The sequence below is a fragment of the Protopterus annectens genome, chromosome 2.part2, assembly GCF_019279795.1.
Source record: "Protopterus annectens isolate FY-2018-M chromosome 2.part2, PAN1.0, whole genome shotgun sequence".
NCBI lineage: Eukaryota > Metazoa > Chordata > Ceratodontiformes > Protopteridae > Protopterus > Protopterus annectens.
Window position 1 is genome coordinate 890,450,492 of NC_056730.1, and position 18,358 is coordinate 890,468,849.

The window sequence follows — 18,358 nt, forward strand, 5'->3', positions numbered from 1 at the left end:
TTTTAGGTTACACCTCAGAGCTGATGTGCAATACATGTTATGTGATTTTAAAATTGCTGCTATGAAAAAAAGTATTCACCATAATATCAGTGGTGAAATAAGTAAAAGCTGTATTTTCCATTTTGGCCAAAATATTTGAGAAAAATTACCACATTGCACAGGTTATCAGTTAAATTTAAAGTGCAAGTGAAGAAATTAGTAACTTTATCCTTCTTGTGTGAAAAAGCTGTAGAGAATTTCAATGAATTGTCTGCTGATTTCTGCATGAAGGTGGGGAATTACTAAGGTATTTTAAAGAGTGATACCTATTTGGAAGGCCACATAAAATTCAACACCCATTCAGCAGCTACTGTTAGGTTTCCACCTTTATTTCCATTATCTTTTTGGAATGTCAATGAATGGAAAGAGTTACGTTTGCCACATACACAAAATTGTATGGAAGTGTGGTATTGCTGCCTTAGATGTATTCTGGGATACAGGATTTCTGATACAAGATCTATGATGTCCGCTCTGGTATGTGAGCAGAATAGAACTGATGAGTTGCATCTAAAACTGTCTACAGCACTTTCTCCACCCCCTAAAAGACTTAAAGTTGTAGTGCAGAGCACAGCAATTTCAAACAGTGCTGCAGACCAGGGAAACATACTGTTCAGGTTTTATAAAAGGCTGTCACTTTACTTATGACGAGGTAGTGCACATTCTAGCTGCCTGACTTACCAGACACACACACAGACACTGGTGAGCAATATGGATTTGCTAAATTTGCAGTTGTCTTGGATACCGGTGTTATCTTTGCATATTTTAGATGGATTACCTTCTACATTCATTCAAACTGATACAAGATCTACGATGTCCGTTCTGGTATGTGAGCAGAATAGAACTGACGAGTTGCATCTAAAACTGTCTACAGCACTATCAGATGCTTTGCCAGAGATGGTCTGCACCTGTTGCCCCTGGGATTCAGGTTACTGGCTAAAAGCTCTTGCCACCCCTATAGTGCTTTTTTTAGGCAAAGTTCAAAGGACAAAACCACCACCGTAACAGGTACAAGCATGCAAAACCTGAAGGTAATGCTACTCAATGCTAGAAGTCTAAACCTCAAAATGCACTCTCTCAAGGCACTCCTAAAAATGGAGAACATCGATATCTGTGCAGTAACTGAGACCTGGTTCAAGGCTCCAGAGAGCACCCCTGCAATACCAGCCTACAACTCTTACCACACGTTTCAGCCAACCAGGACCAAAATACTAAAGGTGGAGGAATGTCCATATTCACCACGGATATTCACAACACCAGGCTAGTTGCCCAACACAATGCGTCTGAAATTCTCCAGGTGCAACTAACAATAGGTAAGACTGCAATCCAAATTGTAGCTTGCTACATATCCCCCAAGATTTTCACTACACCTTTCTAACCATACTGGAAAATATTACGATACAACCAAACACCCTAATACTGGGTAATTTCAACTACCCTGCCGTTAACTGGGAAAACTACTCATGTAGCAACACCTTTGCCCAATGGTTCTTGGAATTCATAAATTCCAGCTCCCTGGATCAACTAATACTTAGTCCCACCAGGGGATCCAATATCCTAGACCTGGTCATTACCAACATGGAAAATCGATGCTCCACACCTATGGTCACCTCCTCGTTGGTCAGGTCTAACCATAAGCTAATCACCCTTGACATTCACATCCCAACCCCACCCCCCAGTAAGGAAACCTCCGTAAAAAACTTCTCCAAAGCCAACTTCATGCTACTCAAGTCAGAAGTGACAAACCTCATGACACCCATGCAGACGGGAACTGAAAGTTCAACTGCTGAATCCTACACTAAGGCACTGTACGAGCACATCCACTCGTGCATGAATCGTGCCATCCCCAACAGAACCAAGACGCTCTCCTCCAAAAAAAGGAAGCCAATCTGGTGGCCCCTTGCCATAAACAAACTTTACAACAAAAGGAAGAAACTGTTGCAGAAGAGGAAAATCCCAGGATGCAAAAACTCCCTTACCAGCCTCAGTAAGAAGCTGAGATCCCTCATAAAATCCTCAAAAGCTAGTTACGAAAATAAAACTGCCAAAAGATTCCAAAGACAACCACAAGGCATTCTACAGCTATGTCAAGAATCTAAATAGCAATACTCAGATCAGCTCTGAGCTACAACAGAATGGCATTAAATATACGGATCCCAAGGATATTGCAAATATCCTTGGCACGATTCAGTGCAAACTTCACCCCCCTCTCATCCCCTAAAGGGCCCATCTCAATACTGAAAGATTACCAAATTCCAGTAATAACGGCCACACAGGTAAAAAAAACACACTCTCCAAAGCTAAGAATACAGCATCCATGGGACCAGATGACATCCCAGGCTGTGTACTACTTGAACTACAAAATAAACTGGCACCTCACCTAAGTGTCATGTTTAATCATAGCCTCACCTCAGGCTTCGTGCCCATTGAGTGGAGCACAGCTACAGTTATCCCACTCCACAAGGGGGGATCCACCTTGGATCCTGGGAACTACCACCCCATCAGTCTGACGAGCCTGATCTGCAAGGCCATGGGACATATTATCATGGAACTTATAAACAAAGACATTGGCAACCTTCAAACACTGGACCCCAGGCAGTTTGTTTTCGTGAAGGGCCGATCTTGTCTCCTGAACCTGACTGACTTCTTCGAATCAGTCTTCAGAGCCGTGGACAAGGGTAAGGTGGGCCACACAGCCTATATGGATCTCGCCAAGGTCTTCAACACCATTCCCCACTCTGGAATCATAGATAAACTTACTAAGCTGGGTATTAATCCCTACTTCACTCGATGGGTTGCCAACTGGCTTACTGACAGAACCCATACTGTAAAAGTAGCAGACTCCAAATCCAGCTCCAGACAAATGACAAGTGGAGTACCTCATGGTTCAGTCCTGGGACCGCTCTTGTTTGGCATCTACTTCTCTGAAGCACAGGCCAACACTAAGGGACTCTGGCTAACAAAGTTCGCAGATGACTGCAAACTGGAAGCCATTACTGAATCCCCAAATGATGTGGATATTCTGCAAAAGGGCCTTACAGAAACAGATGCTTGGTGCCAGAGCCATGGGCTCAAGCTCAATGCCAAGAAAGAAATAAAGTTTTCCAAGAAAGATATTTCAGGGAACACAAAACAGCTGGCTCAAGGGGGAGAAATCAAGGATGTCAGCACTAAATTTAGATCCCACTGAGGAGGAGGATTCTGATTGGAGGCTTTAGTAGGAAAACTTTTTCAAAGGCCCTGCAGCAGATATGGGCTGGGAAGGATCAATATTCTTGGCCTTAGCCAATAAGAGAACGCTTCCATTTGTTTGTATAAAATCCTCCTGGTAGGAGATTTTAAGCTTCTATGATGTCTCTAACTGGGTTAGAGATCAAAGAGGAGCCCTGGCTAAGGAGGGAACAAGGCAACCATGCTGTGAGGTTGAGAGAAGGTTGAGACGGTGCACCCGATTAGCTTGGGTCCAGAATGATCAGAATGCTGGGCACAATGTCTGCAAGCCGGGAACAAACCAAGGTGATGAGACGAGAACGGAAACAGTAAGGGGCAGTAGGCAATCATTTTCAATCTCAAGCTCAAGCTTGTAGGTAGCTGGATAGGATGAACCTGAGGGAGGAAGAGGAAATGGAGGATGAGAGTCAAAGGGGCTGGGGCCAATCCTGGGTCAGAAGAGAGGAGGGGGGGGGGCCTGAGGGAAGAGGAAGAGAGGCAGAAGAGTCTGGACCAGCTTGCTGTTTTGGTAGTAGCAAAAGATGCAAAATTACTTGACCCAATTTCCAGAAAATCTCTTGTCCTTATGATTGCTTGAGACCATTAGTGAGGCATGAGAGCTAGCCTCTGCTCAATCTGTCGCTACAATACTAGTTTCCGCAGGATATGCGTTGAGACCAGAAACCGTGACCATGAGATCACCCACCCACACATAGTCTGGCGGTTCCTTCCCCTAGGACTTGGGGTTGCGCCCTGTTTTGATGTGTCAGTTGTACAGAACAACTGTCTGTTGTCTCTAGGAGTGTCTAATTGAGAAAGTGCGTTGAGAGCTTGCAGCTCTTAAAGCACAACTCTCATCTCCAGGACATTTATGTGCAGATGGTGCAGATTCATCCGGCTGCTGCCCATCCCCCCCACCGCCTGATGATGATCCGCCATGACCCGTGCTGGGGAGGCATCCGTGGTGACAGTGGCTAGGCGGGATGGGGTACAAAAAGTACCCATTGTGGAACTTCCTGAGGAGTGAGACTCCAAGAAGATGTCTGCCTGAAGTTAAGTCTGTTGCATAGTATGATGGTGGCATTGGAAGTTATTGGTACATGTTGTGTAGACAGTTGGAAGGAGAGCATGTGTAGAATCGAGCAAATGTCAGGGTCTAGGCAGAACTAAGCCACCTAATACCTTTAGAACTCCATTGGCCCTGGAGATGCCCAAATGAGAACAAAGATTTTATTGTGTATCCTGGCTTGTATAAGCTGATGCCTGTGGTGGGCTGACAGGAGCCAGTCGTCGAGATACGGAAACACCTGAACACCTGACGCCCTCAGGTGAGCCGTGACCCACGCCATGCATTTGTGAACACTCTTGGGGCTGTAGTGAGACCAAAGGGCAGGGGGCAGGAAGCTGAATGACTGGACCCAAGCGAAAGCGGAGAGAAATCTCCTGAGCTGCCTGTGAATGATGATGTGATAGTGAAGCGATCCTGAAGATCTAATGAGCACATCCAGTCCAGGTAAGAAGGAAGAGGAAGGGGAGACTAGTGACCATTCGTTCTTGTCTTTGTTCACAGACTTGTTGAGAGATCCAATATTGTCTCAGTCTCCGCCTTTTGGTCTCTTTTTGGACCAAAAAAAGAACCAGTAGAGTAGATTCCGGGAATAAATGGTTGAATGGTACTTTTTGGCTGGCTTTTTTTGCAGTTTAGGACTTCCTAACTTAACTTTCCCTAGACGAACCGGTACATCTTTGAGGGAAACCTTGATATGATCGACCTGTACCCATCTGTCTTGGTGAGGGAATGCCAGGCTTCTGGGTACAGTGATAATCTTCCCCCGACTGCCTCAGGAGGGGACAGCCGGGCAAACATCTCAGGGATGCTGAAAGGGCTTGTCAGAGGAGCTCTCTGTTTCCCCTGTTTTAGACCCCCTCTGCCTCTAGAGCGCGCCTGTTGTTGTTACCCTCCTCTAGCCTCTAGGGGGGAACTGACTGACCCGTGACTGTGACTCCTTGGGATTGACGAACCACATTTTTTTTTTCTGTTTTTTCTGTCCCCTTCTAGAAGGGAAAAAAAAAACGTGGACACTGAAAGAGTCTATAGTTATCCCCTTTGGGAAAAAGCATGTACCCGTGAATTACCACATAGGTGGCAGTACACTTAACACCGAAAGTGTGATAAGAGACTTAGGGACACAGGTGGACAGTGGTCTCACCTTTGATAACCACATCGCCACAACAGTCAGGAAATCCTTCTATGTGGCACACCTCATCAATAAGGGCTTTTCATCTAGAAGAAAGGAGGTCATTGTCCCACTGTACTCATCCATCATTAGACCCATTACAGAATACAATGCCCCATTTGGTATGCACCTCTCAAGACATCTGCAACTGGAAAGGCCGCAGAAACACCTCAGTAAAAGAATCACAGGCCTAAAGCAGATGCCCTATGCCGACAGTCTAAAAAAACTCCACCTATACTCTGTCGCATATTGTCTACTCAGAGGCGATCTCTGCTTAACATACAAGGCCAAGTCAAACCCAGAGCTGTTGGACATGCTACACTTAAAGAAATCCCAATCCCTCAGAGACACACACTCCAGGGATCTAAACCTTGTCATCACAATGAACAAAACATGCTGGAGGGATAGGTTCCTGACCCAGAGACTCCCCAGACTCTGGAATAGACTGCCCATACATGTCAAGCAGAGCACCTCTTTGGTCCTTCAAAAAGAACCTTGATGATTGGATGGGAGATAGGAAATTCATCCCGGGGATCACGTTAGTCGCCCTGCTAGACTGGGGTCCAGGGAAGTAAATACGGTGGGAAGAAATAGCCAGGGAATTATTACAGCTAGGCTTGTATAGGCCCTAGGGCCAATAACCTAATACCAACCCTATGAACCTATGTTATTCTGCATTTTTACCACACTTGATTTACACTGACTTTTTACTTTATGGTGTAGCACAACAGGATACTGGAGCACACTACTACTTGTTTTATATAAATGTAGGTTTGCAATTTTGTTTAGCTGTTCTTCACCAGGGACTCGTGCTCAGAAGTTGGGTTGCTGCTATATTTTCATTTTCAATATTTAATTTATTTATTTTTTTATCATTTGCAGTTCAACATCATGAGATTTCAATCAAATGAATGTAATATACTCACAGGCACACACACACACACACACACACACACACACACACACACACACACACACACACACACACACACACACACACACACACACACCAGTCCACACATATCACGCAGCAAATGCTCAGTCTTAACAGCATATGGCAAAATAGCAAGTGAACACTGCTTCTGTGGCTGAGACCAATAACAGTCACATCTAAATATGCTTTGTACTGTACAGCTGAAAATATTTACAACACCGACTTCCCAAGAATCTACCCACCTCCCACTTAGTCCAGTGTCTCTCAATGCCACATTACCAAGAATGACAGTATCTTAGCTAAATATATTTTGCAATAAACTCAGACACATGCATGTGCATGCACACGCACATACAACCATATATATTAGGGGCTAATAATACCCTGTTTCAGTGCATTACCTTTTCCTGTTTTTATAGTAACACATTGCCATTAGGCAAACCAAAGCAGAACAGCAAACAAAAACGACCAGCAAGTTTTAAGAAATGCCATGCAGACTGGAATCCCCAAGTAAATCCAAGACTTTATTTTCACAAAACACAGTAAGCGCTTTTGTTTGGTAGATATCACTAAACTTCTTCAGACAAAGTAAGAGAGCAAATGCAGTCATATTTATACTGAACACACCCTACCTATCAATTAACACCAATTAGTATTGGACACTAAAAATCCAAATAATCTTAAAAGCTATATACTTTAATAAATATTCAACTACAAAATAGTACATACATAAATAAACATTTTTAAAAAATTGATTGTTAGGTAGGGTGTGTTCAGTACAAATATGACTGCATTTGCTCTGTTACTTTGTCTGAAGATGTTTGGTGGTATCTACCAAATGAAAGCGCTTACTGTGTTTTGTGAAAATACAGTCTTGGATTTACTTGGGGATTCCAGTCTGCGTGGCATTTCTTAAAAAATTAGGCAAACCAATCCAGCACCCCAGGATCACAATTACTGAGCATTCTTAAAAATGAGTCAGACAAATTCAGTATTAACTTATGGAAGCTATAGCTATGCAGTCTGTGTCTGTCTCTCTCATGTCAGATGTTAATAGTTATTATTTCCTAGTTTTGTGCAGTTGCCCTTACACACATCAATGAGCAGCTACCCATGAGTTTCTGAAAAAGAAAAATAAAACTCTTTATTTTTCAAACCATTCTGCCTCACTTCCTTACAAAAAAACTCACAAAAAATATACACTTGCACAGAGAAGAATAAATTTCGAACAAAAACATAGTATAAGAAAACAATGTCATGCAGCCTATTGTACTACTATCACTAACTGAAAATAACTGCAGTCTGCTTGCCTGAATTATTCAGCAGTCACACAAAACAAAAAAAGGTTTCACTGACTCTGGGTAGCAGGCTCTCTTCTTAATCCGCAGGTCAAAGTCAAAGTAAAGAGTTTCTTTACTACTACTACTGGGCTTGTTAAAAGGTAGGCAAATACAGTAAAATCCCAGTTATCTGGGACTCGAGCAATCGGCACTGTTAAGCAACCAACATTTGATTGGCTCGATATGGCACTAAATAGAAGAGGCGCCGCCTTACCATTTTTGATTGGCTCGTATATACGAGCCAATCAAAAATCTCAAAGCATATCTCAAACAACTGGAACATGTACTTAACTGGCATCTACTAATACCCACGGGTGCCGTTTGAGACTTTACTGTACACCAAGAGGAAAACACAGACTGGCAGACAACTGTTTTGCAGATTTTCAGAGTCACTTTCCTTGAAGAAACTGTAGAGGGGTATCCCGGAATAAGTCAATATGCTAAATGCTTCACACTAATTACATTAAAAGACAACAAGTCTTTAGGTCATAACTCAGTAATCCTTTTCTTAAAACACACTCTGGTTCTTATTAACAACAAAAAGGAAAAAAAAAATGCTATCAAGAGGTAAACATCCCTCATCTCAGCGCAGCAACCTACAGGCAACTGTACCTTAGAATAATAGTACATTTAGTTAGTGCAGGAAAACAGCACTTCTTACTTATATTACTTTAAATATTGCTCTAAATGCCAAATAGTATGAATTTCTTGCACTCAGCTGAGGACTGTCCCTTCTAAATACACATTCTATACGGACTTGTTATTCAAAAAGGTTAAAAAAATTATGTACACTACTTACGAGATATATGCAGGATATACAAATCCAATTAAATTGCACAGTAATGATGCTCCATATCCTATCACCAGATACACAGCAATGGCTATTATCAAAGCTGCAAAACAAAACAAAAAATAAATTACTATTACAATTACCTAAAATGGCCTGTATAAAAATGCACAAAACAAATGTATAGGATATCAACACAAAAACAGGAAATAAAATATTTTTTCAAGTGAGAAAAGCTGCATTTTCTTCACTTTACAGTTTCAGAGCACATGCAGTGCCGATTACCTCTTCAGTGACATGTCCAAGTGTTTCTGATATCGCATACTGTTAATCCCCTTTCATTTGCCTTAGAATGCCAAAATACCCTTCAAAACACTGCATTTTACAGAGGGAATTGTTGGGATTGAATGCATAAAATAGCAATAAAAATTGTTCATCAGTAAGCAATGTCCATATGATCTATATAAATAAATCCCACAATCAGCCACATACAAATCTTGACTCCTTAACTTTTGTTGATGTACACACACACACACACACACACACACACACACACACACACACACACACACACACAGACTTTTAGTTATCTAGTTTGTGCAAGTAGTTTGTTAGTGTTCTTCCAAAAAATATATACAAACAGTGCCTTACATTTAGCTAAGAAAAAATATGTCAGAGAATCAGCTTCACAAAACTGCCAAAAGGCAGAGCTTTGAAAAGTGTTACCCATTTACACTTGTGCTCACTTGTTGGCGAGGGACCACAGAAATGATGACCCACCGATTCAACGGTGAACTTGTTTCATCTTAAAGCCAGTTTCAGTAGCTGGAAATTAACTGAAACTTCCCTGTAGTTCTAAGAATTTTACTTTCTGCCACACTATACTGGTAGGTCAAGAACACTTTATACCATCTCTTAAAATAATTTTAAATAGAAGTATTTTTATACAGGGTGGTACAAGTGGCAACAAGAAACATTTTTATGCTCATTTTTCTTCTAAATATTTCAAATTTAGAAATCATACACTGTAGTATACAGATGTGCAGCTAAAATATAATAAAGTACATGGAGTGCCATAAGTACCCTTCAAAAGTGGGAAAAGCCATGTTAAGTAGCTTTCTGGCATGGAAAGGTGCTTAACAAGTTCTTGCTACGCACCCCTCAGCACTGTTATGCTGTGGTACTGTGCTGCAGCAATATCAGCTGTCAGAGGCCATCACAGAAGAGCAGCAGGAAGCTGTTAAATGCTTCAGACTTTTTATTTTTCAAAGTCTGATAAAGATCATGCCAAAACTTTTAAGACACGGACTTCCAAGATGGCTGCACACTGATCAATAGCTTAATTTCAGTCCTCTCAGTGTGAAAAAACAAACAAAGACAAGGGCCAGAAACTCTGAGTGTTAATAAATTCAGTTACTAGCTAGTAAGTATGTTGCCTGCATGCCAACAAAGAAGAAACTTGGAGAGTCTGGAAGAAAATCAATTAGAAAAGGTGAAGAGAAAACACTGACTGGGAAGAATCCTACAACTGTTCAGCTAAAAGCAGTTCAAGTTCCAGCTTTGGTGCAAGACAAGGCTTCCAGTACAGGAAAAATCAATCAAATGTGCTCAGAGAGGATTAAAATAAAAAAAATGAAGGAGTATATTAACTCAAACAAGAAACAGCTGGAAAAAATGATTTAAACTCCTATTCAGATGCAGTGAAATAAATGCAAAAAATTAGAGGTCAAAATGAAGAAAAGGCTGTGTGGCAGGGTATGAGACTGCAAGAACCATTTCAAAAACTAGTAGAGTTAGAAGACAGAGCACACAGGAAAATTCTGATATTTTCTGCTGCAACACAGAAACTGGAAGGAACAAACTGTACAAGTTTTGTGAATGCACAAATAAGCAAATGGACTGCTACTCCACAGAAGGATTTGTTAAATGAAAGGGTATGCTCTAAACCCGGCCATGAGAAAACAGTCAAGACCCGTACAAGTAAAGATAAAATCATACCAGCAGAAAGAATTGATCTTGACAAAACTTTGGCAAAATGACAAAGTATTAAAAATTGGAGACAAAGTGTTTGTAGAAAAATGATTAGTCACTTTATGCCAGGCAGGAAAGAAGCAAATGTATGCCAGCAATCAGGAAATGCCTAGAGGCAGGTGTGAGATTAAAGCTGCTGTACCCAACTGTCTTCAGAATATTTTTTCCTGGAGAATCAAAGTTATTTTTGATGCAGAACAAGTCAAGAAGGAAATACACAAGTTTGTCCACCAAAAAGTGATCCATCAAACAGAAATGGACTCTGACTCTCATTCTTCTGATAGTACAGCGAGAGACTTTGCCAGTGCAATGTTTTCCAATGTTCCAAAGGAAAATGCTTGAGAGACACCGAAAAAAAAATAAAACAGCCGACTAGAAGAATCGGGGGTACCCTAGACTTGAACCAGAGTTTGGGTTTGGGAGATGGAAATGAATAGGAAGAAGCCAGCAACAAGAGTACAAAGAATCAATCACATTTGTGAAATTTGGTTTTACAAGAAAAAGTTGAAACATTGGACTTTTGTTGACTTTGTTAAATTTGTGGGGGAATGAAACACATTTGCCCCATTTCATTTCATAAATGCTTTGAAGGACACTGAAGGGAATGAAGAAAAGAAAGTAGCAAAACAATTTTTGTTCTTAGCAATATTTGTATGCGACATTTTATGATACAAATTGCATGTTACATAGTATGTGATAAGGATACTTAAGTAAACAAGTGTTTTTTTTTTCCTTTTTCTTTTACATCTCAGTTAAGTACTGTAAAATCTGAGGCATGTGAGGCTGAAGTGTGTTTTGGCCTTTAGCTTGGTTCCAGGCGCAAAACCTTTTCCACTGATCCGAGTAGGCCTTCCTGGTGCTGGGCCTCCTAGCTTCCAGAATAACATCCATAACTGCTTGGGAAAGAGGAGCAGGCTGGATGCTTAGGTGATTTGCCATGCAGCCAAATTTAAGGTTTTGAGCTGGCTGTGAAGAATCTGATTGTTTTGCTGTGTGAGCAAATGGGCAATTTGTGGTAAAACCCAAGGTGGGCCCTGGGCCATATTCCTCAATAGTGGGTATCAGTGCTGGCATGGCCAGTCTGGGGCTATGAGTATCAGTCGTGGTCTCTCCTTTCTTTCAGAAGCACCTTTGTGAGGAGAGGCAATGGAGGGAAAGCATATACTGTCAGGCTTTTCCAACTGAATGAGAGTGCGTCCACTTTCCAAGCTTGATGGTGAAGTGTCCTTGTACAAAATTTTGTTAGTTGATAGTTTTGAGGACCGGCAAACAGGTCTATGTCTGGAAGGCCCCATTTTTGAGTTATCATTGCAAATACTTGTGGATCCAGTTTCCACTCGTGGGGATCCATGATGTTTCTGCTGAGGTCATCTGCCAATGTGCTCTTTTGTCCTGGCAGGAATTGAGCTTGTAACTGAACTTGATAAGCCAGAGCTGTGTTCCACAAGGTCATTGCTTGCCTGCACAGAGGGTAGGAGTGTGTACCCCCTTGTTTGTTTATGTACCACATTACTGTGGTGTTGTCCATCCTTATTGTAAGTTGTCCTGGATGTAATAGATTCTTGAAGGCTGTCAGAGCATTCTGTACAGCTAGCATCTCTTTTTGATTGATGTGCAGATTCCTTTGATCTGCAGTCCATACGCCTTGAACGCACTGTCCTGCCATGTGTGCCCCCCAGGCGTAGTCCAATGCATCTGTTGTCACAGTTTGCCTGGCTGGGGGCAAGGTGAAAGGCTGACCCTTGTTGAGGTGGCATGCCTGTGACCACCATAGAAACTCCTGTTGTAGGCAGGGAATGAGAGCTATCATTGTGTCCAAGCTGTGGCTGTGTTGAGACCATACACTTTTTAGGTACCACTGTAATTTCCTCATATGCAGCTTTGCAAATGATATTAGTAGTATGCAAGATGCCATAAAGCCCAAGGCCTGCAGAATTTTTCTTGCAGGTAGCTGGGTCTTTGTTGCCATTGTTTTGAAATATTGAGTCAGTTGTAGTTGTTTGTCTGGCGTCAGATAAGCCTTCTGGGCCGTTATATTCAAGCTGGCACCCAGGAATGTCATATTTTGGGAGGGTACTAGCTTTGATTTCTTTTCGTTTACTGTGTACCCCAGGCAACTTAGAAGATGTTTTACAAAAGCCAGACGTTGTAAGAGGATGTCCTTGCTTTCTGCTTGGATGAGGCAGTCGTCCAGGTATGGGTATATTTGAATTCCTCTTTGTCTGCAGTATGCAATTACTGGTGCCAGGCATTTTGTGAAGACCCTGGGCGCAGTAGATAAGCCAAAGGGCAGTGGAGAGAATTGGCAATGGGTTGAACCTGCAATGAAATGGAGGTATCTTCTGTAACTTTGTCTGATAGGGACATGCAGGTATGCCTCCTTGAGGTCCAACGTTACTAGCCATGCTTTCTTGCCCAACATGGGAAGAAGCTGCTGTAGTGTTAGCATCTTGAATTTGGGTACTTGTAAGAAGGTGTTTAGAATTGAAAGGTCCAGAATTGGTCTCCAGGCATTGTCCTTTCTGGGAATTAGAAAGAGTCTCGAGTAAAATCCTTGGCCTTGCTCTGGAGTAGGTACCAGATGAATGGCTCTCATGGCCATGAGAGCTGTAATTTGTTTTTGTGCCTCTGCCCATTGATTTTGTGGCAGGTTTGGCATTCCTCTTTTCATTGGCAAGGTGTGAAAATGGAATCTGTATCCTCATGAAATTATGTCTAGGATCCATTTGTCCTTTGTGACAATGTGCCAGTTGTCTGAAAAAAGTGTGAGTTTTCCTCCCAAGGGGGCTGCCAAGAGAGTGTTGCTTGGCCAGATGAGGTGCAAGTCATTGAGTTTGCCTTCTGGTAGTTTGGGACCTGTCTTCTCCTCCCTTCTGTGTTGCAGTGCCCCATTGTCGAGGTTTGTACTGGGCTTGTGGTTGTCCTCTGCCTCTTGGACGTCTGTATTTGCCCCTCTGTGGTCTGTCAGTAGCTGGAAAGGACCAATTTTTTGTTGGCCAATTTCTGCTGAAGCGAGGGGGCTGTACCTATAGAAAATCTTTGACTGTCTGCATAGATTTTGCCTTATCCTCCATTTTCTTTAAGACTTCTTCTGCTTTAACTCCAAAAAGAACATCCTGTTGTAAGGGACCATCTAGAAACTTTGCTTTAACATGATCAGGCAGAGTTTGTTCCTTTAACCAAGCATGCCTACCTATAACAGACCCAGTGACAGCTGCTCTGCAGGAAGCCTCCAAAGAATCAAACCCACATTGTAAAGTATGTTTGCCCACCTGTTCAGTTGCATGCAACAGATCCTGCATTTCTTTCAATTCAGACTGTTGAGGGAGTGTGCTCATTTTTTGTTTTAACTGAGACATTAGAAATTGCTGATATTTTAGCATGTGAAATTGGCAATTTAGTGCCCTCATAGGTAGAGTGGCTGAGGTGTAAACATTTTTCCCCCACCTGTCTAGTGCGCTGGAGTCCCTTTCAGAGGGTACAAGATTTTTTGCCATAGAGGCCTTAGCCCCTTTGGGACCCTGTGAGATGGTCTCTGGATCAGCAACAGGGCTTTTATAAAGGAATTTGTGGGAATCAGGCACTCTATAGTATCTGTCAGGTTTGGCTGGAGCAGGAGGCAGAGAATCTGGGTTCAAACTGGATTCTAAGTAAACATCATCCACAATGTCTAAAACTGGGGGGGATGGCAAGTGGTCTGTGCTGGGGGAGTAAAAGAAACTCTGAGCCTTTTCTTTGAGTCAGAGTAGTCCTGACCTTCCCAGTGAAAATGTTCCCTCATAGTGTGTAAAGTTTCCCCAAAAGAGTAGTCTTCAGGAGGAGAAGCTGAGGGAATAGAATCCTCAGCATCAGAATCTTCATAAGGTGAGAAGGAGTAATATTGGTCCTCAGAGGAGCCTGAGGAAATAGACACTTGTTCAGAGGAGGCATAATCTTCCTCTTGTCTAGGCCTTTTGTCGGGTGGGGGTTGGGAACCCCTGATTAAAGAGATCAAATCTTCAGCCATTTTGAGCATCTGTTTCTTAGGCATGGGGCCTTGAACTGGAGACTGAAGTGCAGTCTTTTTAGGTTTAATAGGGGTCTTAGGATGCGTTTTTATGGTGAGCGTCGTCGGTCTGAAGACGCCTTCAGAAACCGAAGGTGTTTCTGCAGCACCGACATCTTTATCAGCAGTGTCGTCGGTAGAGGCTAAACAAAATGGCTGCGTCGGCCTAGTACTCTCCACCAAAAGCTCTGAAGCGGTCTCGGGTTCCAGATCTGCGGTAGTCAGGGGCTGCGTCGGAGCCTCACTGAAGACCGGTGAACCGGAGACCGGACCAGCCGAGGCCTCGGAGTCTGGCTTGGGTCTAGGCTGCCTGTCCTTATCCCTGCGTTTTTTGTGCACGTCGGTAGTCGGTTGCTCCGACGGCATAGTGTAGTTAAATTTTCTACCGAAGTAGTGTCGTGCGAAATCAAAGAGTCTTTTTATAGTAAGCTTATTAAACCTAGCACAAAAACGACAACTAGTGATGTCGTGGTCTGGGCCTAGGCAAGGTATGCAGTAAGAATGAAAATCCTTATGAGGTATTTGCTTCCCACAAGAAATACAATTGTTAACTTTTTCTGACATCGGTCTGAGGCAAAAAAAAGTTTCCCCAACGGGGTACTTAGCTTTATTGAAGACTTTGGATCTGAAATTCGACTTTGAAAATCTCAGGAGTCGGCTGACTGGCACTTGCGAACTGCTTCTGCTTCGGGCACCGTGCGGCAAGAAAGACTGAAGAAAATGGCGTTGGATGCATTATATATACCCCTGGCGCACTGACGTCAGGGAAGAAGCGACAGCAACCGACGCCAGACCAAGACTTTGGAATTCCGGCCGACTGCGGGACCGCCTGACGACAGGATAACCCAAGTGTGATGACTGCAGCAGGGTAACACGATGAACATCAACTAACAGTTAAGTTAGGAGGAAATCAGATAAAAATGGTGATGTCTAACCAACCAATATGCATTAAATTTGGAAGCTAGGAGGAATAGTGACAAAGATCTGTAAGGTTTTATTTAATAGTATTTTAGAAGGAGGGGATGCACAAACATCCTGGAAGAAAGCTGTAGTGGCTGTAATACATAACATTAAAGACCCATCAGACACAGCTTCATATAGGTCCATTTCAATTTTAAGCCATGATTATAAAGTGTTTATGTCTAGGATAGCTAAAAGAATGGCAAAGGTGTTGCTAAAATTGACAGATATGGACAAATGTAGTTTTGTGGAGGGGAGGCAAACATTTGACAACATTAACAGAACAATGATGATCCAGAGTGAAGCAGAATGTAAGAAAATACTGCTGCTGAGTCTTGATGCAGAGAAAGCATTTGACAGAGTTAGCTGGGATTTATGAGTAGGCAATGGAAGTATTTGTATCCCTTATACGACGACAAGGTCAATTAGGATATATGCAGGATAGGAGACAAAAAGTAAAGTGGGAGAGTTCCTCTTTCATAAGTTGCTCCTTAACAGAGGAACCAGGGACAGGTGTCCTCTTTCCCCCTTTGTTATTTACATTATACTTAGAGACATTAGTGAAGAAAATAAGGGACTCAGAAATTTGGGGATGCAATTGGTATGGTAATCAAGAAAAGTTGGCTTCATTTGCATATGCTGTTATTTTGTACCTAATAAAACCAGAAAAAAAGATGCCTCAGTGTTGTGGAACATTCTGAGACAGTTTCAAGTCTTTTGGGGATATAAAATGAATGAAGACAAAACAAAGGCTATAGCTATAAACTATGAAGCCACCCATGAATTGATTCAGCAATATTAGTACTTATGCGGTCATGATAAAATTAAAGTATTTAGGAGTATGGGTTAAAAAGATTTCTATTATGGCAGCTAATGATATGTGAGAAGAGACTAAATAAAAAATAATACAAAAATTGAGAAACTGGAAGCTCTTGTTTATGGACATGGATAGCAAGATAGAAGAAGTGAAAATATTTTTAGTCCCTTTAGTTTTATAAAGTCAGGCAGATTTTAAATCAACCAGATTAAAAGCTGTGGACAGTAATTAATAAAAAGAGGTGAAGGGTTTTATCTGGGAGGGGAAGAGGGCAAGGGTCGAGTAGGATAAGTGGATCCTTCCAGCAGAACAAGGTGGCTTAGTGTTACCCGATTTGAAGGGTTATGTTGGAGCTACAGAAGTAAGACTCGTACACAACACAAGCAGAAGCCTATGAGTCATGGTGGAAAGGGATGATGATGAAGCGGGGGGGGGGGGGCTGGTTCAAGAAATAAGGAAAAAAATGGAATTTTGGATGTAGATCCTTACAGAGAAAAATAGCCATGCAGATGATTATATTCATAAAGCTGCCAAAAGTATTCCAAGAACTAAGCCAAAGCAAAAATGGAGAAAGATACTGCCTATAGAGATGACTGCAATCAGGGGTACAGAGAATAGGCAAGGGGGGCTGGAAGTTACTGGAGAATACTGGCAAAGAAACCAAGGTATTGCGAGAAAAATAACTAGAGAAGGAAAGATTGACAGAATGAGAACAGACCAAGAAGACATTTGGACTGCAAGCTGCAGACTACCTTCCCTATCACAGAGAGATACTAAAAGTGCAGGCAAACAGAAAAGGCTACTGAAATCCTAAGTGAAAGACCCGCTATGGTAGAGTTTTTAGTTGAATCTAAAACAGAAGCTGGTGCTAAAAAAGGGATAACTATTAGGGCATATAAAATACTGCATGATAACTACAGAAATGAGAAGGAGGATAGAAAAGATTGGGAAGAGAGACACAAAGAAACAATGGGACATGTGTATGGTTTCCAAAAATGGAACAAAGTCTAGACTTAGGATGTTTGCTTGGAAGTGTTTGCATCATTTCTTTTATATCCCTAGATAATGCTAAATAATTTTTGCTCAGGTACATGCAAAATGTTGGAAGTGTGATGAGGAAGAAAGAGGTAACTGGGAGCATTTGTTTTTGCTGTGTAATGAATTGTCAGACTTTAAAAATTCCCTACAGAGTACTCGGTCAGGGGTACTGGGTATGCAAATGGGTGTAACTAAGGAAATTATTTTATTTTAGCTGGACAAGATATGAATCACCCATACTTACAGTAAGGCCTCCAGTTTAATTTGGATGGCTGCCAAAAAGCAATTACTGGAAAATAGAAATCAAAGTCTAAACCAAATGCACTTGAAGTAGTGGAAATTTTTAACAGAAATAAAAAAAAACAAACTTTTGGGCAGGAGCAAACTACATAGAAAATGGGTATTGTGGAAACAATACATGCAGAATAAGGTTTTGGGGGAGGAATAATGTTTAAAGGATGGCTGGAATTGAGCAATTTATGTAATGCTGGATTGATGACAATTGTATAAGAACATTTATGTGATGTGTAACGTTTGTAACTGTGAACATGTTAACGCGGGTCGCTTTCTTTTATTTAAATGTATGTTTGCTTATGTCTTAAATAATAATTCAATAAAGGTGTTAAAAAAGAAAAAAAATGTGAATGAATCATTTGATGGCTGCTCTCTGTGGTAGCAGCAAGTGTGTTACAGCTTTTAAAGCTGTAAAATAATTAGCATTACTGCACCTTGTTTTTCCTCTGACTTTTGTAGCACATGGTAGCAGGTAAAGCTCTGTGGACTGCAAAGAAGTATGATCATGTCTATCCAATCATAACTCAGCTTGTTACATGCTCTTGACATGGACGCAAAGATTCACCTCTCGAGCTTCACTTGAGAGGACTTTCTTGACACCATGCCTCAGACACATAATAAGCTTGTTA

At 41.8% G+C, this 18,358-nt stretch overlaps 1 protein-coding gene across 1 annotated transcript in view; it reads right to left on the reverse strand.

Annotated features, from left to right (window-relative positions):
- REEP5 (receptor accessory protein 5) overlaps positions 1-18,358 on the reverse strand; it is a 515,414-nt gene that overhangs the window by 432,598 nt on the left and 64,458 nt on the right. The window contains exon 2 of the mRNA XM_044064207.1: positions 8,557-8,650. Within this exon, the coding sequence (XP_043920142.1) occupies positions 8,557-8,650 (94 nt within the window). The remainder of the gene's footprint in view (positions 1-8,556; positions 8,651-18,358) is intronic.